General features: G+C 46.7%; 1 protein-coding gene across 4 annotated transcripts; it reads right to left on the bottom strand.

Moving 5' to 3' along the window:
- Positions 1-704: 704 nt before the first annotated feature.
- On the bottom strand, positions 705-22,582 carry LOC112612472 (zinc finger protein 610). 4 transcript variants are annotated; one of them, XM_025367051.1, is made up of 6 exons: positions 22,321-22,582; positions 12,333-12,570; positions 11,032-11,113; positions 7,237-7,363; positions 6,667-6,795; positions 1,375-2,799 (listed from the first exon to the last, which is right to left on the bottom strand). In XM_025367051.1, the coding sequence occupies exons 3-6, from the start codon at positions 11,092-11,094 to the stop codon at positions 1,736-1,738; spliced, it is 1,383 nt and encodes a 460-aa protein (XP_025222836.1). In that variant the 5' UTR covers positions 11,095-11,113; positions 12,333-12,570; positions 22,321-22,582; the 3' UTR covers positions 1,375-1,735. The 4 variants fall into 4 exon arrangements, with proteins under 4 accessions (XP_025222838.1, XP_025222836.1, XP_025222835.1 ...); XM_025367050.1 differs by having other exon boundaries at positions 12,446-12,570; XM_025367052.1 differs by lacking the exon at positions 22,321-22,582 and adding an exon at positions 15,198-15,313.
- Between the last annotated feature and the right edge of the window lie 1,130 nt (positions 22,583-23,712).

Below are 23,712 nucleotides of genomic sequence, written 5' to 3'. Positions count from 1 at the left end.
AGGCTGGAGTGCAGTGGTGCAATCTCAGTTCACTGCAACCTCTGCCTCCCAGGTTCAAGCGATTCTCCTGCCTCAGCCTCCCAAGTAGCTGGGATTACAGGTGCCCACCACCATACCCAGCTATTTTTTTTTTGTATTTTTAGTAGAGATGGGGTTTCACCATGTTGGCCAGGATAGTCTTGATCTGCTGACCTCATGATCCGCCCAACTCAGCCTCTCAAAGTGCTGAGATTACAGGCGTGAGCCCCCACACCCGACCATGTTACAGTATTTTTACCTTCAACCCATACTTTTTTATTTATTTATTTAGAGATGGAGTTTCGCTCTTGTTGCCCAGGCTGGAGTGCAATGGCACGATCTCGTCTCACTGCAACCTCTGCCTCCCAGGTTCAAGTGATTCTCCTGCCTCAGTCTCCCAAGTAGCTGGGATTACAGGCATGTGCCACCACGCCCGGCTAATTCTGTATTTTTAGTAGAGACAGGGTTTCTCCATGTTGGTCAGGCTGGTCTCAAACTCCCGATCTCAGCTAATCCACCTGCCTCGGCCTCCCAAAGTGCTGGGATTATAGGCGTGAGCCACCGCGCCTGGCCCCTTTCTATTTCCTAATATTTGTCATATTACTATTTATTTTTGCTGCATGAAAATGAAGGTACATGCCATAGGTCTTATTTGGCACACAAGAAAGAGGCATATAGAAACATAATACAGGGCATACTCATTAACAGTGATGCACATTTGAGGGTGTACAAGGCTGACATTGCACTGCTATTCACAAAGTGATTTTGACTTTACCCACATAAGCATCCTTCGCCAGAGTACACAGAGACTAACTCAAGTACTAAGTGTAATTACTCAAAATCATATTTACCTAAGTATATGCACCCAAAAGCGTATGTTGTTTTGTCTCTGTCTCTCACACACACACACACACACACACATTGTTCTGGCTGCTTCAACCTTAAAATCCTAATGGGACATTATTCTCTACTATAAAGTATCCTCCTGAGGTAAGATTAAACAACGTTGGTAGAAAGGATGTGATTCATTCCCACTAAGAAAAAGTTAAACAAGGCCAAGCACTGTGGCTCACACCTGTAATCCCAGCACTTTGGGAGGCCAAGGCCAGTGGATCACTTGAGGTCAAGAGTTTGAGACCAGCCTGGCCAACATGGGGAAACCCCGTCTCTACTACAAATACAAAAATTAGCTGGGCAGTAGTGGTGCATGCCTGTAATCCCAGCTACTGAGGAGGCTAGGCGGGAGAATCGCTTGAACCCGGGAGGCAGAGGTTGCAGTGAGTCAAGATCATGCCACTGCACTCCAGCCTCAGTGATACAGCGAGACTTGGTCTCAAAAAAAAAAAAAAAAAAGGAAAAAAAAAACCTCTAAACTTGGTTACTTAAAACTTGAGAAGTATGTACATTCTAAATCAAAGAGTTACAAATTATAGTGCCAGCAGTTAAACGTGAATCCTACTTAAGAATATGCTATACTGGTAGTTTTCATTAAATGCTCTATTCTGATATAACTCTTCTCTCTTTATTATTTGTATGTGTGTGTGTATATGTTATTAACTTTACATTTGTAAGGTTTCCTTTCAGCATAGATCAAGAGACGGGTGATGAGGCTTGAAGGCAAACTAAATTCTTTGCCACATTTATATTTGTAAGGTTTTTCTCCTGAGTCCTCCAATGCTGTGCTAGGTATGAACTGTAACTAAAGACTTTGCCACATTCATTGCCTCTGTAGGGTACGCAGTGAATTCTCTCCAGCATGAATTTTCCGATGGCGTGAAAGGTGTGGATTTTGATTGAAGACCTTGCCACAGGCATTACACCTGTAAGGTCTCTCTCCAGTATGAATTCTTTGATGGTTCGTTAAGTATAATTTGCGCCCAAAGACTTTGTCACATTCATTACATTTGTAAGGTTTCTCCCCGGTATGGGTTAGAAGATGGGCCATAAGGCCCGGACGCTTGCGAAACGCTCTTCCACATTCGTTACATTTGTAGGGCTTCTCTGTACTATGAATTATTTGATGCCGTGCAAGGTATGAAAGCAGACTAAAGACCTTGCCACACTCATTACATTTGTAAGGTTTTTCTGCCGTGTGACTTCTCTGATGATTGGTTAGAGAAAATTTGTGTCTGAAGTTCTTGCCACACTCATTGCATTTGTAAGGTTTCTCTCCAGTATGGATTACAAGATGGGTAGTAAGCCCTGAACACTCTCTAAATGCTTTGCCACATTCGTTACATTTGTGAGGCTTCTCTCCAGTATGAATTCTTTGATGTCGTGCAAGGTTTGAATTGCGATTAAACACCTTGTCACATTCACTACATTTGTAAGGCTTCTGTCCAGTATGAATCCTCCAATGTTCTACAAGATGTGAATTGCGACTGAAGACCTTGCCACATTCAGTACATTTGTAAGGTTTCTCTGCATTATGGATTACTTGATGGTTAGTAAGGCTTGCAGGGACTCTAAAAACTTCACCATCTTCACTACATTCATAAGAGTTTCCTCTAACGTATGCTTTCTCTTCTTGTGGGAGGAATGGGAAATCAATAAAATCATTCCTATATTTATTAAACATGTGTGTCGTGAAAGTAGAAGGAGTTTTTGGCAGTGGTGAAACTGAGGAACGATGGTTTGTAAACTTTTCAACTTGATTCCTTCCAAAAATTTTCCTTCCAGCTTCAAACAGCTGCAGTTCAGACAGATGTGACTCAAGGGTAAATCCAAGTTGATTTTTAATAGGCTTGTTTTCTGCATTGCTTCCCAATATACAGCTCCTCCCTAGAAAAGAAGAAAGAGTAGAACATGAACCCATGATTCTGGCATGTTTCCAGTCTGGTGCAGGGACTAGAATCTGCCTCACTCAACTCAGACATTGGAAGAAGTATCAGCATACTTTGGATGTCACATTGTGAGAGCTGAAAACACAAGGGGGTGACGTGATGCATTGGAGCAGTGGGGAATCTGCAGGACTCGGGAGGATTATGGGTGACTTTGAGAAAGATTAAGGGCAGAGAAATAGAGCAGAAACTGAAAGCTTCTCAGAAAAAGGAGGGATGAGTCTCTTAGAGAAAATAAGACATTTAAGAGCAGTTGTATAGACATTAGTAATAGTATAATATATGCATAAAGCTCTTGTGCTGGGGACTCTCCCAGACCTGACCCTATGATCTCTCCATCTGTTAATTTATCCTTCTCTATCTACTTAGAATAAGGTCTTGCTCTGTCACCCAGGCTGCAGTGCAGTGGCGTGATCACAGCTCACAGCAGCCTTAAGCTCCTGGGCTCAAGCATCCTCCTGCGTAGCTGAGACTACAAGGTATGCACTATCGTGCCTGGCTAATTTTTAAATTTTTTGTAGAAATAAGGTCTCATTATGTTGCTGGTTTCAAACTCCTGGGATCAAGCAATCCGCCCACCTCAGCCTCAAAAAATTCTTGGGTTACAGATGTGAGCCACCATGCCGGGCCTGGATCCTTTAAAATACTCTGTATAATAAACCCTGTAAATGTTAAGTATGTATTACCATGAGTTCTGTGAACCACTCTAGCAAATTAATCAAACCCAAAGAGAGAGCAATGGGAACCCCAACTTTTGAAGCTGGTTGGTCGAAAGTTGCAGAGGTCTGGACTTATGACCAGTGTCTGAAAGGGGGCAGTATTGGAGACTGAGCCCTCAACCTGTGGGATGTGATGTGCTCTCCAGGTACACAGCATCAGAATCGAATCCAAGGGAACCCAGTGAGTATCCGCTGCAGAACTGACTGCTCATTGGTGGAAGAAAACTCACATTCGGTCACGTAAGTTTTCTGTGTTTCTTGTTGTGTGGTGCAAGACCAGACAGAGGAAGATATGGTTTGAGTTTTGCCCCTCAGTCTTAAATAACAAATTATGGCAAGTCAACGTAATGGTATTTCTGAGATTAAGATGGCAATAACTTTAAAAGAGCATATTCTTAAGATATGAAAAATTTCCATATTATACACTGTAACAAATTTAATTGGCAAAAGTGCTGTTTAATAGTAGCTACTAAGTCAGGTAAAACGAAGGAAAACAAATATTTAAACTCCCATTCAAACATTTCTGGAGTGTCTATAGGTTTTAGAGAATCTCCTGCTGAGGCATACCCTGTGCCATTAAAAAAAAAAAAAAAACTCATAAATATATAAACCAATGGGCCATTCCCTGATACTATAGCCCCACAGATACAAAATAATAAACACAAAGAGTATCATATGAAATATAGAACTGCTGATTAAATATACAAAAACCAAGTTGATTTGTAATACATGGAAAGGTACAAGATGAAAGTAACAGTGGTTTGAACAAATGACGGTAGTGTTAAAACCAGAGGCATCATCTGGTGGCTATTTTGTGCCATGCTCCCCACGAGGATCTAGGGATCCAACACGGGGTCTTTCTGTTGACTGTCTTTCCCACTCAGCTGAGTAACCATCTCAGAAGAGCCACCTACTCCCCTGTGACACACAGCAGTAAAGTGTGGATGAAGCACAACTGAAGAATGGCTGAGGGTCCTTGTGGAATAAGAAGAAATGCATACATTGGTCTATTCCCCGGTTCCTGACACAGAGCTCCAAAGACCTTGGGATGTCCTGGGTGGTGTGAGTGTGATCTGCTCTAATGAGGCAACCTTTGTGGGTTCCTGGATGGGGCTGATCACCAGAAAGACCAGGCCATACTTAGAAGCATGAAACTGTCAGCCTCACCCACTATCTTCTAGGAGAGGGGCTGGAGATTGAGTTAATATCAGTCACGCCTATGTGATGAAGCCTCCATAAAGATCCCTGAACTATGGGGTCACGAGCTTCCAAATGCTGAAGACATGCAGGTGCCTGGAGGGTGGCACACCCGGTGACTCTTCCCATGTGCCTTGCCCTGTGAATCTCCTCATCTGGCTGTCCATCTGTATCCTTAGAAACATACTTCATCATGAACCAATGAACCTAAAAAAGTGTTTCACTGAGTTCTGTGAGCCACCCTAGCAAAGTAATCAACCCAAGAAGGGAGGGGGTTGAGGGAACCCAACTTACAGCTGGTTGGTCAGACGGAAAGGTGACAACCTACTACTAGCAAGTGGTGGCTGAGGTGGGCGACTCTCAGCCTGTGGGATCTGATTCTAACTCCAGGTAGACAGTGTTAGAAACGAATTATAGAAAACCCAGTAAAGATCCAGTGAAAATTTGTTGATGGGGAGAAATCCCCACATATTTTGGTGACCAGAAGTGAAATGTTCTGTGCTGAGTGGCATGTGAGAATAGGAAAATCACTGGCTTTTTCCCATCTCAAACAGACCTGAACAGGCAGAGGGGGCTGGAGGCACCTGTAGTTTCCAGGACCCAGATGCAAAAAAGAGTAGCTCGTGTTTTCCCATTTCCTGATTACGTCTTCCCAGTACGGGAAATGGGGTGGACCATGAATAGGTCAAGGGGGTAGGTCTATGAAGACCTCAGCTTTGACCTATAGGGACAGAAACTGAGCATCAGATGGAATCAAGCACAGAAAGAAAACCACAGGCGAAAGAGACCCGTGGCAACAATGCTCCCTGTGTTCTTCAGAATCATGGAACAGAAGTTCATAGAAGCCACATGACAGGGTGCTGTCCATCATGATAAAGACTTTGCTTTGGCCGGGCGCGGTGGCTCAAGCCTGTAATCCCAGCACTTTGGGAGGCCGAGACGGGCGGATCACGAGGTCAGGAGATCGAGACCATCCTGGCTAACACAGTGAAACCCCGTCTCTACTAAAAAATACAAAAAAAATAGCCGGGCGAGGTGGCGGGCGCCTGTAGTCCCAGCTATAGGGAGGCTGAGGCAGGAGAATGGCGTAAACCTGGGAGGCGGAGCTTGCAGTGAGCTGAGATCCGGCCACTGCACTCCAGCCTGGGCGACAGTGCGAGACTCCGTCTCAAAAAAAAAAAAAAAAAAAAAAAAAAAGACTTTGCTTTTGTGTCTGGGCTGGAACACCACTCACGGGTGAAAAGATGAAACTATTACACATTTGTAGAGCTGAATGAGAGAGCAAAGAATATTTCCATTCAGAATGCCTAGGATTTAAACTTTTCTTTTCTCACAGAACGTCCCACCTATAGAGAGTTTCCCACACACTCTTTTAAGAGTTAGTATGGGCTGGGTGTGGTGGCTCACGTCTGTAATCCCAGGACTTTGGGAGGCTGAGGCAGGCAGATCACTTGAGGTCAGGAGTTTGAGAACAGCCTGACCAACATGGTGAAACCGCGTCCTTACTAAAAGTACAAAAATTAGCTGGGTGCGGTGACACATGCCTGTAATCCCAGCTACTGGGGAGGCTGAGGCAGGAGAATTGCTTGAATCTGGGAGGCAGAAGTTGCAGTGAGCTGAGATCACACCACTGCACACCAGCCTGGGCAACAGAGCGAGACAATGTCTCAAAAAAAAAAAAAAATAGTATGGCTTTGCAAGGTGCAGTAGCTGTAATCTGTAATCTACAACTTTGGGAGGCCAAGGCAGGAGGATTGCTTGAGTCCAGGAGTTTGAGGCTGCAGTGAGCTGTGACTGCCACTGCACTACAGCCTGGGTGATAGCGGAACACCCTGGCTCAAAAATAAAAAAATAAAAACTATGGCTTCCACACTGCCCATCAGAGCTGTTACCTGTGTTCACGCTTCTGACACATTCCCTTCCATCTGGATTTTTTACTATTTTAACTTCACTCTGCAGAGTCAAGGGCTCTCTCCTTTGCTTCAACATGGAAATAATACTTAGGTCAGGAAAACAGATTCCTGTTAATAAAAAGAAAGAAACAAGATGTGCTGGGGCATTTCCAAAATCCAAGCCCTATGTTTAGGTAAGAGAGGGGATATTGCAAATGGATCAAGAATAATATTTCACAAGTTCACCCACAGACTGGCTCCTTCTGAATGCTTAGGGAATACTGTAATATGTAGACATCGAGATCTCTTCCAAGAACTACTGACTTGTAAGCACAGGGGAGAAAACAGAGAACTGGTTATCTGGTGCCACCTAATGACATATCATGAAGGGGGCAGACCATCTGAAGACAGGACACATTTCAAATCCAGAGAGCATAATAGAACTTTTCATTTGAGTCAACAAGGTTTCTACCTCAGTTAAGCAATTTAGGGGCTCCTAAGAGGCAACCAAGAGAAAATGCAAAGATAGATGAGAGCAGATCCCGGCTTCCGGAGGGAAGTTATCCTCACCCAGAGAGACCAGGTTCCTGTAGTTCTCCAACATCACGTCTCTGTACAAAGCCCTCTGTCCAGGGTCCAGGCATTTCCACTCCTCCTGAGAGAATTCAATGGCCACGTCCATGAACGTCAAGTGTCCCTAAAATGAGGACCGCATTGTTTGCAACACTAAAAATGTATAAATTGTACGCAATTTAGTTTATAAACATTTTTTAATATTAAGCTATTGAAAATGGCAGATCATTAAAAAACATAGAAACTTCAACTCCAATCTCTAGTAAATACCCACATTCAAAAATATATAGTATTTTTAAAAATTCAGATGGGGTTTTACTAGGTTGCCCAGAAAGATCTCAAACTCCTAGATTCAAGGGAAGAGTTTAATCCTTCCCCAGCCTCCCGAGAAGGTGGGATTATAGGCATACACCACTAACCCTGCCCTACAAATACACTTTTGTCCATTAAAGTCTACATATGTAGGTATTAGCAAACGCCAATGGAGTTTATTGATTTATTTCATTAATGAAACAGTGATACATGACACAAAATTGAAGAATATTATACACTAATTTAACAAATAGGACGGGTGCAGTGGCTCACACCTGTAATTCCAGCACTCTGGAAGGCCAAAGCAGATGGATCACCTGAGGTTAGGAGTTTGAGACGAGCCTGGCCGACATGGTGAAACCCCCTCTCTACTAAAAATACAAAAATTAGCCAGGCATGGTGCTGGGCGCCTGTAATGCCAGCTACTCGGGAGGCTGAGACAGGAGAATTGCTTGAACCTGGGAGGCGGAGGTTGCGGTGAGCCGAGATCGCGCCATTGCACTCCAGCCTGGGCGACAAGAGTGAAACTCCGTCTCAAAAAACAAACAAACAAACAAATAAAGGTCATAGAAAATATCTCAGCAGCACATACCTTAAGAAATTACTAGATCATTAATACTCAGGCCAAGAATAAAATTGGAAAACAAACAAACCAAAAAAACATGATATTAAACAAGAACATCTTATAAAATGTCATAATCAGCAGTAAACATGGGATGCACTTCCTCTAATTTAAGGCCAGGAAAAGGGTGCAGGTCTGTGCTGCAGCCAATCACAACTGCACAGGATGCCTGATCAGAGACCGGCAGCAGAGGAAAAAAACAGGAAAAAAAACAAAAAAAGTGGGAATAGGAGGCAGGAAAAAGCAGGATCTGTTAGAACTAACGAATGACAGGATTGTAACCAAAACAAAGAATGCCATTTAGGCATATAGTTAATACGAATATATTGAAAACAAGTTTCGACCGGGCACAGTGGCTCATGCCTGTAATCCCAGCACTTTGGGAGGCTACGGCGGGCAGATCACCTGAGGTGGGGAGTTCGAGACCAGCCTGATCAACACAGAGAAACCCATCTCTACTAAAAATACAAAATTAGCCAGGCATTGTGGCGCATGCCTGTAATCCCAGCTACTCGGGAGGCTGAGGCAGGAGTATTGCTTGAACCTGGGAGACAGAGGTTGCAGTGAGCCGAGTTCATGCCATTACACTCCAGCCTCAGCAACAAGAGTAAAACACTCCATCTCAAAAAAAAAAAAGAAAGAAAGAAAACAAGTGTCCTTCTTTAGCAGCACTAATTATAAATGACACACACACAAGAAACATCCTACCTCTCCCTTAGCAAATATACATGGCCCCTAACTAAAAGACATTCCAGAGCTGTGTACGAAACCCGCAACTCTACTAAAAGAGTAATGTCAGCAAGACAGAGGAACACGAAGCCACAGACCTTTCTGTCCCCATGGAGACAAAAATTAAACAATACACAGACCAATTGGCTTTGTGAGAAATGTAGAAGGCCCTTAGCAAGTTCCTGCACCCCAAAGAAGCACCAAGTCAACCTGCTGGGAGCCCAGTGGGAAAATGCATGAACACATTAGCCTGAGCCCCTGCTCAGGCATGATGTGCCATCACCCAGAGGAAACCACAAACTCCAGACTTCTCCTGAAGGACAACGTTCTGTCTTGGTTGAACAGAAGCTCTGAAGTAACAGGGCCCCAGGTCAGGAAGCCACTGAGAACAAAGGCAGCAGCATAAATCAGAGCCCGCAGTAACGCAGGCAGACACTAGGTGGCAGTGCGGACCCCAGCTTCCTATGGCCTCACACAGGCTGCAAAGCAGGTGCAGAAAGGGGAGCTCCTGAGCAGAACCTGGTCACCCTCTTCAGTGAGGAGGTGACAAGCAAAGTCCAGAGAGGACACATCGCAGACAAAGCTCAGGACCTCCAGAGACTCCTCCTGGGCTGATTGGTGCGCGTGGTCCCTGAACCACGCCAAGCACAAAAAAACGAGAGGTGACTGATTTATTTTCTTTTTCTTTTTCTTTTGAGACAGAGTCTCGCTCTGTCGCTCAGGCTGGAGTGCAATGGCGCAATCTCGACTCACTGAAACCTCCGTCTCCTGGGTTCAAGGGATTCTCCTGCCTAAGCCTCCCGAGTAACTGGGATTACAGGTGTGCACCACCACGCCAGGCTAATTTTGTATTTTTAGTAGAGACAAGGTTTCATTATGTTGGCCAGGCTGGTCTCAAACTCCTGACCTCAGGTGATCTGCCCGCCTCGGCGTCCCAAGTGCTGGGATGACAGGCATGAGCCACTGTGCCCAGCCAATGCGTAAAAATAAATTTCTACAGGACTTGCTCTGGCTCTTGCCACAGAGCTGACAGCAGTGGGTCGCCAGTGAGATGCAGGGAGGGTGGGAAACCGCACAGGGCAGGGCAGGGGAGACTTGGTATTTGATGGCCTAAGCTGCACGTTTGGTGTCTTCTATAAAACAAATATAGGCTGGGCGCGGTGGCTCAAGCCTATAATCCCAGCACTTTGGGAGGCCGAGATGGGCGGATCACGAGGTCAGGAGATCGAGAACATCCTGGCTAACATGGTGAAACCCCGTCTCTACTAAAAAATACAAAAAATTAGCCAGCCGAGGTGGCGGGTGCCTGTAGTCCCAGCTACTCGGGAGGCTGAGGCAGGAGAATGTCGTAAACCCGGGAGGCGGGACTTGCAGTGAGCTGAGATCCGGCCACTGCACTCCAGCCTGGGTGACAGAGCGAGACTCTGTCTCAAAAAAAAAAAACAAAAAAAAAAAAACCAAATATATACATAATTTGATGTTTAACATAAAAAATATAACAATAATTGCTGAACAAGAATGAATATAATTTCTACCTCTTTAATGACAAAAAAAATGCTGCTTCAATCTCTGTTCAAAATTACAGCTTTTTTTCACCTAACCCAGATGCTGTACAAGACTCCCCGCAGGACACCGCTCTCCATGGGAGGGCCGTGCTGAGAAAGAAGAAAGAAGGTCCTCTCTGAACCAAGCCAGACACAAGAAAGTAGGAAAGGTGTTTAGCTTCAAATGTAGTAAAAATCAGACAGAAAATATTTCTCCTTCCTGAACTCCTTTTCCAGAATTTACCAGGTACTTGTGCACATTAGTACGTGACTTCTAGTGGCAGCTGCTCTAATCCTGGTCCACAGAGACCAGACAGAGCATCCAGATGTGGCCCCTGAACAATCCCTGCTGCCCAACAGCACTGACACCACGGGACCCTCACCCCGTCTCCATCCATGTCTGGTGTGAGCCCTTCCCAGGACCATGCCCAGGGCAGCCTCTTCCCAACTTCATGTCACTGGGTCACGAGAGATGGAAGCTAAGCGAGATGAGAGGGTGAGGGTGAGCAAACCTGTCAGGCAGGACACTTCAGACATTTCAGAAAGAAACAGAGATAGAAAAATCCGCCGAGAATATCAGTTTACCTGAGGAAGAGCCATCCCTGACTCCTCTGCTTCCCTCTTCTGGGCTTCTTCATCGCACAGCATGACCGTTTAGAAGTCAATCCTAAATGTCAAAAATAGGCTGATTGCTGCTCAGAATCAACACGTTCCCCTTCCTGTGCCACAACCACACACACAGGTGAGACCTCACCCTGTGGAAAATGTCCTCTGCTGCCCACTGCACCAGAGTTGATGCAGGGACAGGAAACTCCTACCAGAAGAACGAGTGAAGTTTTTCCTTGTTTATTCAGGACTCGTTTCCCTCCTGGAGAAGCCCGCACGCACGCTGCAGCAGGACGGAGCTGGGCTGGACTGAGCCGCCTCATTCAGGGAACAGACCCAGCTGTGACCAAACTCCACGGAGAGCACAGCCCCCCCTCCCCTCTCTGTGGAGCCCAGGCTCATATAATCCCTCAGAACTGGAGGACATAGAGCCTTGGTGCTCAGCGCCAGACACAGAACACAGTGGAATCTCCTTATCCATGGGGCATATGTTCCACGATGCCCAGTGGATGCCTGGAACCTCAAACAGTACTGACCTCTATTTACTCCACTTAAATTATGCATGTAACAGCTTCTCACTGGCATATCCAAACTGCCAGCATCAATATTCACATGCTCGGGGAATACTAAAGCAAAAGGACTGAGATACCCCAAAAGTGGACCAGATCAAAAAGACTATTCACTGACTAATGGGCAGACAGAGTCTACACTCGGCCCTCAGGATTTCTAGGGTCCAAATCCAGAGATTCAACCAACGACAGACTGAAATAATTACAAAAAAAGGGGAAAGAAACCCAAAAGTAACAAACAATGAAAATAATACAAGAAAACAACAGAGTATAACAACTATATAGCATTTATAAATTTCATTAATCCATTATAAGTTTCATCAATCCATTATAAGTAATCAAGAGATTTTTTAAAGTCTATGGGAGGATGTGTGTAATTTATACGCAAATACAGTCATGCACTGCTTAGTAACGGGACCTGTTCTGTGAAATGTGTTTTCAGACCATTTCATTACAGACTGCACGACATAAACCAAGATGGTTTATGTCTACTACAGGTTAAGTCTACTATGGTTAAGTCTACTACACATCTAGGGTATATGGTATAGCCTATTGCTAAAAACCTGCACATCATGTTATGTACTGAATACTACAGGCAACTATGACACAGTGGTATGTACTTGTAAATAAAAACATGTCTCAACATAGAAAAGGTACAGTACTAATATGATATAAATGTTTAAAAAATGGTACATCTGTCTAGGCACTTACCATGAATGGTGCTTGCAAGACTAGAAATTGCTCTGGATGAGTCGGTGAGTGTGTGGTGATCGAATGTGATGGCCTACGACATAACTGTGTACCACTGTAGATTTTATAAATACTGAATACTCAGCCAGGCGTGGTGGCTCATGCCTGTAACCTCAGCACATTTGGAGAACGAGGCAGGCGGATTGCTTGAGCCCAGAAGTTCGAGACCAGTTTGGGCAACATGGCGAGACTCCTGTGTCTACAAAAAAAAAAATACAAAAAATAAGTTGAGGCATAGTGGAACACACCTGTAGTCCCAGCTACCCAGGAGGCTGTGGTGGGACGATCACCTGAACTTAAGAGGTTGAGGCTGCAGTGAGCCATAATCGCACCACTGCATTCCAGCCTGGGCGACAGTGTGAGAGGCTGTCACAAAAATAAATACGTACATACATACTTACTGTATATTTAGGCTACACTAACATAAAAAATATTTTTTTCTCAATAACAAATTAACCTCAGCTTACTGTAACTTTTTGACATTATAAACTTCTAAATTTAACTTTCTGACTTTTGTAATAACATTTAGCTTAAAACACACATTGTATAGCTGTACAAAAATATTTTGTCTTTATATCTTTATTCTATAAGTTTTTCCCATTTAAAATTTTTTTTTCCCCATTTAAACTTTTTGTCAACAACCAGGACACAAACACATACATTAGCCTAGGCCTACACAGGGTCAGGACCATCAATGTCATTGTCTTCCAGTGCCACATCTTGTCCCATTGGAAGATTCTCAGGGGCAATAATATGTATGGAGCTGTCATCTGGGACAACAATGCCTTCCTTTGGATACCTTTTGAAGAACTTGCCTGAAGGCCGGGCGCGGTGGCTCAAGCCTGTAATCCCAGCACTTTGGGAGGCCGAGACGGGCGGATCACGAGGTCAGGAGATCGAGACCATCCTGGCTAACACGATGAAACCCCATCTCTACTAAAAATACAAAAAACTAGCCGGGCGAAGTGGCGGGCGCCTGTAGTCCCAGCTACTCGGGAGGCTGAGGCAGGAGAATGGTGTAAACCCGGGAGGCGGAGCTTGCAGTGAGCTGAGATCCGGCCACTGCACTCCAGCCTGGGCGACAAAGCGAGACTCCGTCTCAAAAAAAAAAAAAAAAAAAAAAAAAAAAAGAACTTGCCTGAGGCTCTTCTAGGTGAGGAGGTACTCCTTTCAGAAATACGTCTGTGGTGTGAATCTGAAAGTCAGCTGAGGGCCTGGTGCAGTAGCTCATGCCAGTAATCCCCGCACACTGGGAGGCCGAGGCGGGCGGATCATGAGGTCAAGAGATCGAGACCATCCTGGCCAACATGGTGAAACCCCATCTCTACTAAAAATACAAAAATTAGCTAGGAGTGGTGGCGCATGCTTGTAGTCCCAACTACTTGGGAGGTTGAGGCAGGAGAGTCGCTTGAACCCGGGAGGTGGAGGTTCCAGTGAGCCGAGACCACACCACTGCACTCCAGCCTGGTGACAGAGCGAGACCTGGTCTCAAAAAAAAAAAATCAGCTGATTAGGAAATGAGATAGGAAGAAAAATATCCATGGTGGTTTACTTGCTTATTTTTTCTTCCTAAATGTTATTGTGAGCAGTTAATGCACCATAAACTTTCCTTTCCATTAATAAACACCTTCTGGGGTTGGGTGCGGTGGCTCACTCCTGTAACCCCAGAACTTTGGGAGGCTGAGGCAGGCAGATCACACCAGGTCAAGAGTTTGGGACTAGCCTGGCCAAAATGGTGAATCCCCATCTCTACTAAAAATACAGACATTAGGCCGCGTGCTGTGGCTCAGGCCTGCAATCCCAGCACTTTGGGAGGCCGAGGCGGGCAGATCACGAGCTCAGGAGTTTGACACCAGCCTGACCAACATGGTGAAACCTCGTCCCTACTAAAAATACAAAAATTGGCCGGGCGCGGTGGCTCACGCCTGTAATCCCAGCACTTTGGGAGGCGGAGATTGGCGGATCACGAGGTCAGGAGATCGAGACCATCCTGGGTAACACGGTGAAACCCCATCTCTACTAAAAATACAAAAAACTAGCCGGGCGTGGTGGCGGGTGCCTGTAGTCCCAGCTACTCGGGAGGCTGAGGCAGGAGAATGGCGTGAACCCAGGAGGCGGAGCTTGCAGTGAGCCAAGATCGCACCACTGCACTCCAGCCTGGGAGACAGAGCGAGACTCTGTCTCAAAAAAAAAAAAAAAATACAAAAATTAGCTGGGCATGGTGGCATACGCCTGTAATCCCAGCTACTCAGAAGGCTGAGGCAGGAGAATCACTTGAACCTGGGAGGCTGAGGTTGCAGTGAGCCGAGCCTGCATAACAGAGTGAGACTCCATCTCAAAAAAAAAAAAAAAAAATACAGACATTAGCCGGGTGTAATGGCAGGCACCTATAATCCCAGCTACTCAGGAGGCTGAGGCAGGAGAACCGCTTGAACCCAGGAGGCTGAGGTTGCAGTGAGCCGAGCCTGGGTAACAGAGTGAGACTCCATCTCAAAAAAAAAAAAAAAAAAAAAATTAGCCGGGCATAATGGCAGGCACCTGTAATCCCAGCTACTCAGGAACCTGAGGCAGGAGAATTGCTTGAACCTGGGAAGCAGAGATTGCAGTGAGCCAAGATCACACTACTACACTCCAGTCTGGGTGACAGAACAAGACCCTGTCTCAAAAAATAAGATAAAGAAATAAATAAACACCTTTTGGTGTTGGAGTTCATGTTTTCAAACTTTTAAAGAAGCTTGTTGAGGTCTGTACCAGTTTCTGCTAAACCCTTCACTGTGAAATTTCCTGGATTTTGTTTTCCTTTCCTTCACTTTCCTATCCTCTCACCTCTTCTTCAGCTATGTGTTCTTGTATCAGTTCCAACAACTTATTCGTCCATTCCTCATGAACCACCTCTAAGAGCATCAGTGTCATCCTCACCCACAGCCAGGTTAAAGCTGCCTGGCAAAGATCCAGGTTTGTTTCCCCCAGCATCACCACAGGCACAGGACTGCACTGCACTATGACGTCATGACTGCTCTGATGTAGCTAGGCAACAGGAATTTTTCAGCTCCAGTGTAACAGTGTAATCTTATGGAACCACCATCATATAGTTGATCGTTGACCAAAACGTCATTATGCAGTGTATGGCTGTACTGCGCAACTTTACATAAAGGACTTGAAGATCACTTGACTTTGGTATCCTCAGGGGTCATGGAAGTAATCCCTCTGATACTGAGGGATGACTGTACTGCCTAGATATACCAGAAAAGGAGATGATTCAAGTCCTAGGCAAAAGAGAATGGGACTGGCTGGGTACAGTGGCTCACACCTGTAATCCTAGCACTTTGGGAGGCCAAGGTAGGTGGATTGCCTGAGCTCAGGAGTTCAAGACCAGCCTGGGCAACATGGTGAAACTCTATCTCTACTAAAAATACAAAAAATTAGTGAGGTGTGGTGGTATATGCCTGTAATCCCAGCTACTTGGGAGGCTGAGGCATGAGAATCGCTTGAACCCGGGAGGCAGAGGTTGCGGTGAGCCAATATTGTGCCACTGCACTCCAGCCTGGGCGATGGAGTGAGACTCCTCAAAAACAGAGTGGGACAGTGCTAGATTTCAGCACACTACTTGGAATGGTGGGAAATTTAAAAGTTGTGCATTCTTCATTTTTGGAACTTTCTGTGTCATATTTTCAGACCACAGTTAAACTCGAGTATCAAGAAATCAAACCAGCAGATAGGGAGCAACTACTGTAGCATCAACTTTAAATATTAGGCCTGGCCTTCACCTGAGTATTGAAATTAGAATCTCTGTAAGGACGCACAAGAGATGTTTCTGCAAAATGCCTCAGCACTCAAATGTGAAGCTAGCACTGAGCTCCGCCCAGAGGGGTTGAGCCCAGCGCAGTCCCCGCTTCTGGCTCTTCGCTCCCCTTGGGCCCTTGCTGTCACCAGGATCCAGACAGTGGCAGGAAAAGGGAAAAAATAAACACAGAACTTCAAAATGGAGGAGAGTTGGGGTGGGGTCAGGCTGGAGTGTTAAATCGGGGGCTACGGCGGGGAGGTCACAGAATCCTAAGAAGGTACTACCAGAACAAAGGCCTGGGGAAGGAAGGGTGTTTGTCACCAGCAGCCGAGCGGCCAGAGAGTTCCAGGCAGAGGGACAGCCCAGATGAAGCCTCTGAGGCAGGAGAAACCTGGGCCCCCTGTTATGTAGGTTTCAAATAATTCCACTTACACAGTTTGCTACATGAATGACATGTGTGCTGTGATAAGAACTTGGAGTGCGTTCCTCCTTCCTTCATGAGACATGCATCACCCCTTGGCAGCCCCCATAGATGAGAAATGGAGTAAACTTCCCTCCCACCCAGAGAATGTGGTTGGACTCCGCCCTCCCCTGGAGAATGTTATATGGCACCTTCTCAGACCCCATACACGAGATTCTGACCTCGACTACTGGAATTCAAAATACACGGAAATTCAAGAGGTTGACAGTCACTGTGAGAGCCGAGGCTGTGGCACACTCTGCTGTCAGGGGCCTCTCTGAAGACCTGTAGGCTATACTGAGAGGTGGCTGCATGTCAGCTGTTCTCCAGTGATCACACCGTTAGCCTTCAAGGTGACCTCCGGAGCCTCGACCAACACCAGCACTGCCCTCTAGCGGGCATGTATGGACATGACCTGTTCTTGCGGGTCTCCACTGGGCTGGATGCCATTTCTCCCAAGAAACGGCTTCTATCAATGTACAGCTCAGACATTAACTGTACTTTTCCTTATAGGCCTATTTCCATCCTAACCGAGCAAATACTTTCTTTGTTTTTTTTTTGAGACAAAAATCTCACTCAGTCACCCAGGCTGAAGTGCAATGGCATATCAGCTCACTGCAACCTCTGCCTCCCAGGTTCAAGCAATTCTCCTGCCTCAGCCTCCCAGAGTAGTTGGGACTACAGGCGGCCGCCACCACACCCAGCTAATTGTGTGTGTGTGTGTTTGCGAGACAGGGTCTCACTCTGTCCCACAGGCTGGAGTGCAGGGCGTGATCTTGGCTTACTGCAACCTCTGCCCCCTGGGTTCAAGCGATTTGTCTGCCTTAGCCCAAGTAGCTGGGATTACAGGAGTGTAAATAAATGTGTGATTTATTGTTTGTATTATAAATGAAAACACAAATAAGAAAATAGCTCCTATTTTTAAAAACGTTTGACAGGTTTACTTAATTCCCAGAAAGTACAGGGTGTCCCTCACCCAAGATGTACAGGACTGCTGGGGCAAGGTGTTTGGGGAGTTCAGGGAGTATCTTTTGGACATATGAAGGTGGAGATGCCTGTGGATGCCCCAGCAGAGATGTCCAGAATGCGAATGGACACAGGATTCTGGAATTCAGGGGAGAGGGGTGGGTAGAGAGGGAAAATTGAGACAGGCAGGTGGTGTTTTGAAGCCGTAAGATGAGATCATAAGGAAAGGTAGAGGGTGTGGGCAGAGAGAACAGGTTTAAGGACTAAATTGTGGGACACTCCCATATTCACAGAAGACAGTTCAGGAGACCTGAAGGTGATGACAAAAATGTTAAACAGGGACCAGGCGTAGTGGCTCACACCTGTAATCCCAGCACTTTGGGAGGCCGAGGCGGATGGATCACAAGGTCAGGAGTGCAAGACCAGCCTGGCCAACACAGTGAAACTCCGTCTCTACTAAAAATACAAAAATTAGCCAGGTGTGGTGGCACGCGCCTGTAGTCCCAGCTCGTGACTACACAGGAGGCTGAGGCGGGAGAATTGCTTAAACCCGGGAGGCGGAGGTTGCAATGAGCTGCGATCGTGCCACTACACTCCAGCCTGGGTGATAGAGTAAGACTCCGTCTCAAAAAAAAAAAAAAAAGTTAAACAGATTTTTTAAATTATGAAGAATCTCTTCAAAGCCAAGAAAAAAGAAGAGGAAGTGATCGGCTGTGCAAATTGCTGCTGACAGGGAAAGAAAGATGAGGACAAAAATTTAAAAAGTGTATTAAGCCTGGTGCAGGGGCTCATCCCTGTAATCCCAGAGCTCTGGGAGCACAGAAGAGGGGTACTTCCTAGACGAAGAAATGTAGTTAATATAATATTTTTTGTTTTAAAGATAGAAGGAAAATAAAGCCTTTATTGTATATAGGAATGTGTTTTAATGAATGATGCCTCCATCTGGGTACATTTTGGGAGGCTGAGGTGGGAAAATCACTTGAGCTCAGGAGTTTAAGACCAGTCTGGACAACACAGCAAGACCCTAACTCTACAAAAAATCAAAATATTAGCATGGCACAGTGGCATGAACCTGTAGTCCTGGCTACCCGGGTGGCCGAGATAGGAGAATCGCTTGAGCCCAGGAAATTGAGACCAGCCTAGGCAACATAGCAAGACCCCAACTCTACAAAAAAAACCAAAATATTAGCGGCATACTGGCATGTGCCTGTAGTCCCAGCTATTCAGGAAGCTGAGGTGGGAGAATTGTTTGAGCCCAGGAGGTCGAGGTTACAGTGAGCTATGATTATGCCACTGCACTCCAGCCTGGGAGACAGAGCAAGACTCTGTCTCAAAAACAAATAAATAAGTAAATAAATAAAAATATTAGCCAGGCATAGTGGTACACGCCTATAGTCCTACTTACTTGGGAGACTGAGGCAGGAGGATCACTTGAGCCTAGGAGTTCGAGGTTACAGTGAGCTATGACTGCCTCACTGCACTCCAGCCTGTGCAACAGAGTGAGATCCCATCCCTTAAAAAAATAAATAATTAATTAAAAATAAATTTAGGGGCCAGTCGCGGTGGCTCATGCCTATAAACCCAGCACTTTGGGAGGTCGAGGCAGGCAGATTACAAGGTCAAGAGATCGAGACCATCCTGGCCAACATGGTGAAACCCCGTCTCTACTAAAAATACAAAAATTAGCCAGGCGTGGTGGTGTGCGCTTGTAATCCCAGCTACTCAGGAGGCTGAGGCAGGAAAATCGCTTGAACCCAGGAGGCAGAGGTTGCAGTAAGCCTAGATCGTGCCACTGCACTCCAGTCTGACAACAGAGTGAGTCTCTGTCTCAAAAAAATAAAAAATAAAAAATAAAATTAAAAAAATAAAAATAAATTTAGAAACAGGTAGGTGGCTGGAGCAATGGAATGGGTGGATGCGATAACTTGATTAGATGGAGTCAACCAAGAACTGGGGGCAAGAATTGAAGACAGAATATAAACAAGATTTTAGTGTACTGTGATCTTAAAATAGAGCATGCAAGAGGGGTACTTACTGCAGGGAGAAATGTAAATACAGTATTTTTTGTTTTAAAGATTGAAGAATGGAAAGAAAATAAAGGCTTCAGCGAGTGAGTATGTGAGTGTGTGTGTGTTTTAATGGACAATACCTCCACTTCAGTATGCTGACCAAAATAATTTCCTAAGCCAGGAGCAGTGGCTCCCGCCTGTAATCCCAGCATTTTGGGAGGCCAAGGCGGGCAGATCACCTGAAGTCAGGAGTTCGAGACCAGCCTGGCCAACATGGTGAAACCTCATCTCTACTAAAAATACACAAATTAGCCGGGCGTGGTGGCACATGCCTATAGTCCCAGACACTTGGGAGGCTGAGGCAGGAGAATCGCTTGAACCCAGGAGGCAGAGGTTGTAGTGAGCGGAGACTGTGCCATTGGACTCCAGCCTGGGTGACAGAGCGAGACTCCGTCTCAAAAAATAATAATAATAATAATTTTATAGACAAAAAAATTAATGATACCATGAGGAAGGATGTCATGCCATTCTGGGACTGTGAGTGGGGCTGGCACATGGGGCACAATCTCAGTATCAGCAGCAGCCAGGAGCAGGGACAGATCATTCCCAGTCACCACTGAGTAGGCATCACAGGCCCTGAGACTGGTGAGTGGGCCAAGTCTCCTCCCTTTACTGTTTGAGGTAAGAAAAAAACATAGTGTTTTTGCTACGCTCATATGCAGCACAGAATACTACACCGCTCGTCACCAAAAATGTGTGTTTTCCCCAAGTTTGAGATGGAGTTTCACTGTCGCCCAGGCTGGAGTGCAGTGGCGCGGTCTCAGCTCACCACAACCTCCGCCTCCAGGGTTCAAGCGATTCTCCTGCCTCAGCCTCCCGAGTCACTGGGATTACAGACACATGCCACTACTCCCAGCTAATTTCTGTATTTTTCATCATGTTGGCCAGGCTAGTCTTGAACTCCTGACCTCAAGTGATCTGCTCAAATCACCCTCCCAAAGTGTTGGGATTACAGGCGTGAGCCACTGTGTCTGGCCCATGCTGACGAGTTCTGTGGCACGCTCGCAGCTGTGTGTCCCACAAGTTAACTCAATTTTGATACTGTCTACCTGGAGACAGGTACAGATTCCACAGGTTAAAGACGCAGTGCCACATGGTTGCCTCTCAGTTTAGATGCAGATAAAAAGCATGGTTTCCAGCCACGACCAGTGGCTCACGCCTGTAATCCCAGCACTTTGGGAGGCCGAGGCGGGTGGATCGCCTGAGGTCAGGAGTTCAAGACCAGTCTGAACAACATGGAGAAACCCCATCTCTATTAAAAATACAAGGTTAGCCAGGCATGGTGGCGGGTACCTGTAATCCCAGCTACTGGAGAGGCTGAGGCAGGAGAATCGCTTGAACCCGGGAGGCGATGGTTGTGGTGAGCCAAGATGGCACCATCGCATGCCAGCCAGGACAACAAGAGAGAAACTCCGTCTCAAAAAAAAAAAAAAAAAAAAGCATGCTTACTAAGAGCCCCTCCTTTTTTTTTTGAGACACAGTCTCCCTCTTACCCAGGCTGGAGTGCAGTGGTGCGATCTTGGCTCACTGCAACCTCCACCTCTTGGGATCAAGAGATTCTTGTGCCTCAGTCAAGTAGGTGGGATTACAAGCACACGCCACCATGCGTAGCTAATTTTTGTATTTTTAGTAGAGACGGGGTTTCACCACGTTGGCCAGGCTCGTCTTGAACTCCTGACCTTAAGTGATCTGCCCACCTTGGCTTCCCAAAGTGCTGGGATTATAAGTGAGAGCCACTGCGCCTGGTCCAAAAGCCCCTCATTTTGATTAGTTTGCTAGGAAGGCTCTTCCATCTGCCTGTTTCTTGCCCTCCCTATCTCTGCTTCCTCTCTGTTCTCCCTGTTAAATTCCCTCTTCCCTGCTACACTCACTTGTCCCCACTCTCTGGTGCCCCCGGATCCCAGGCCTCCCCATGCTGTGGTTCTCCCTCTGCTCTCCTTGTCATCGGCTGCCCCCTCTTGCTGTCCCAGCACCACGCTGTTCTGTCTGCCCTGGCTTCAAATCCCTCCTCCTCTCCCAAACTCTCTGTGTGAGGAGCCTCCCCCTTTCTGCCCCTCTCCCTACCTTTCTGCCCTTCATCTCTCTGGACATCGAGCTTTTCTCTACATTTCTCCAGCTACTTTTTCTCCCCCTGCTACGTTCTCGGCTTCATTCACTGTCTCTGTAAATCTCTCAGCTACTCTCTGCCGTCTGCTTATGGATCTCCCTCATGCTTCTTTTTCAAAATTTTTCTATTTCCTATCACTCTTTCACCATCTTTCTCCACATATTCATAGGGAGGGGAGTACAATAAGGTGCCCACCTCCGTCAAGAGCACATTTTTAGTGGGATGGAATTTGGGACGGAAGAATCCTGGATATCTTGAGACAGAAGTCACGTCCCCACACGGTCAGGAGTAGCGATGGCTGGGAAGGCGAGGCCTGGGGAGTAGGAAGGCCCGGATCAAGGAGGAAAAGGATGGCGACTGAATTATTAGAGGCGTGTGGTGTCAAGGATCCCAGGACCCGGCACAGGACGCGGCCTCCCCCGCCGGGACTGGGGCTGGGGCCAGGTTGGGAGGCTCCCCGGGCGGGAATCCACCTTACGGTGAGGACTTTCAAAAGCGCGGGGCAGAAGGATGGGTCAGTAAAGAGTTTTAAGCGGAAAGGAGTCTCGAAAAACCGTGTTTACCTGGCCCAAGGCAGAACGACCGGGGACAGGACCCGTCGCCGAGCAATTTTAACACACAGGGAAGCGACCGCCGGACTCTCACGGAGACGCCTGAATTTACACGGGGTGGAGGGAGCGGTGCGGGGATTTCAAGGTCTGTGTTGACTCTCAGATCCCGGGTACAGAAGCGCGGGGGACATGGGAAGCCCAGATTGAAGCTAAACAAAGGGAAACTGACGCGCTGCGGTGTGACCTTCTATCCACGCGATCCGCTTCCGGGTCTGCAAAAAGCTGCGCGCGCCGCCGTGAGAGCAGGACGGGGCGGGACGGGGCGGGACGGGGCGGGGCTTCCCTAGGCCACGCTCCCGGTGCCTCTGTTTTCCGGGTTTTGCTGGCAGTGAAGCTGGAGCAGCTCAGCCGTCTGCGAACTGGGATCCTGCCGGGGCAAAGCAGCCTCGGTTGATGATTAGATCCAGGAAATTTCCTGCTATTAAAATGAATTTTAAGCCTGCCGTGGTGGCAGGCCCCTGTAGTCCCAGCGACTCGAGAGGCTGAGGCTGGAGGACCGCTTCAACCCAAGAGTTCGAGTCTACACTGAGCTATCATGGCCACTGTACTCCAGCCTGGGCGTAGTGTAGACCCAGTGCTATACTCAGTGTAGACTCTGTCCTAAAATAAATAAGTAAATAAAAACTAATGTTAACAATTTAATTTAAAAGGCCTGGAATTCTCTGTGAAGACGATGCAAGTTAAAATGTAAAATGCAAAGCCCTGCCTGCGCAGCATGTGCGATTTCATGCTGACGACCCACGGAACAGAATAGAAATCTTCTCCCTTTCCATCATCATCTCTATCTCCAGCACGGGAGAAAGATGTAGGCTGGGAGGTTAAGCCCGTCTACTCTTTTCACGTTCTTCTGCCTGCTTTTATTCTGACTGCTGGCAGCTGATTAGATTGTGCCCACCCCAGTTGAAGTGGGTCTGCCTTTCCCAGTCCACTGAGTCATCTCTAGAGTGCTCATCTCTAGAGAGTTTCCGAGGGACAACGCCAAGTGCTTTGGAGGGTTAAGGCCAACCCTGGGAATCCGTGTTTACCTGGCCCAAGGTGGAACGACCGGGACATCTCCATCGGCGTCGCTCGGCGGCATCTCCGTCGGCATGGGCGATGGGTCCTGTCCCCGAGGATGTTAGGCCACCAACTGCTTTTTTTTTTTTTTTTTTTTTGAGACGGAATCTCGCTCCGCCTCCCGGGTTCACGCCATTCTCCTGCCTCAGCCTCCTGAGCAGCTGGGACCACAGGCACCCACCACTACGCCTGCCTAATTTTTTGTATTTTTAGTAGAGATGGGGTTTCACCGTGTTAGCCAGGATGGTCTCGGTCTCCTGACCTCGTGATCCGCCCGTCTCGGCCTCC

This window comes from Theropithecus gelada, chromosome 19 (assembly GCF_003255815.1).
Source record: "Theropithecus gelada isolate Dixy chromosome 19, Tgel_1.0, whole genome shotgun sequence".
Classification (NCBI taxonomy): Eukaryota; Metazoa; Chordata; class Mammalia; order Primates; family Cercopithecidae; genus Theropithecus; species Theropithecus gelada.
This window is presented reverse-complemented; position numbering and strand designations above follow the sequence as displayed.

What these genes read in the sequence shown, in the direction of transcription:
- LOC112612472 (XM_025367051.1), bottom strand. Translation starts at nt 11,094, where the DNA reads ATGCTGTGCGATGAAGAAGCCCAGAAGAGGGAAGCAGAGGAGTCAGGG. An exon ending in CAGGGATGGCTCTTCCTCAG is followed by an intron (nt 7,364 to 11,031) that starts GTAAACTGATAT and finishes TCCTCATTTTAG; the next exon opens with GGACACTTGACGTTCATGGA. An exon ending in CAGGAACCTGGTCTCTCTGG is followed by an intron (nt 6,796 to 7,236) that starts GTGAGGATAACT and finishes TTTTATTAACAG; the next exon opens with GAATCTGTTTTCCTGACCTA.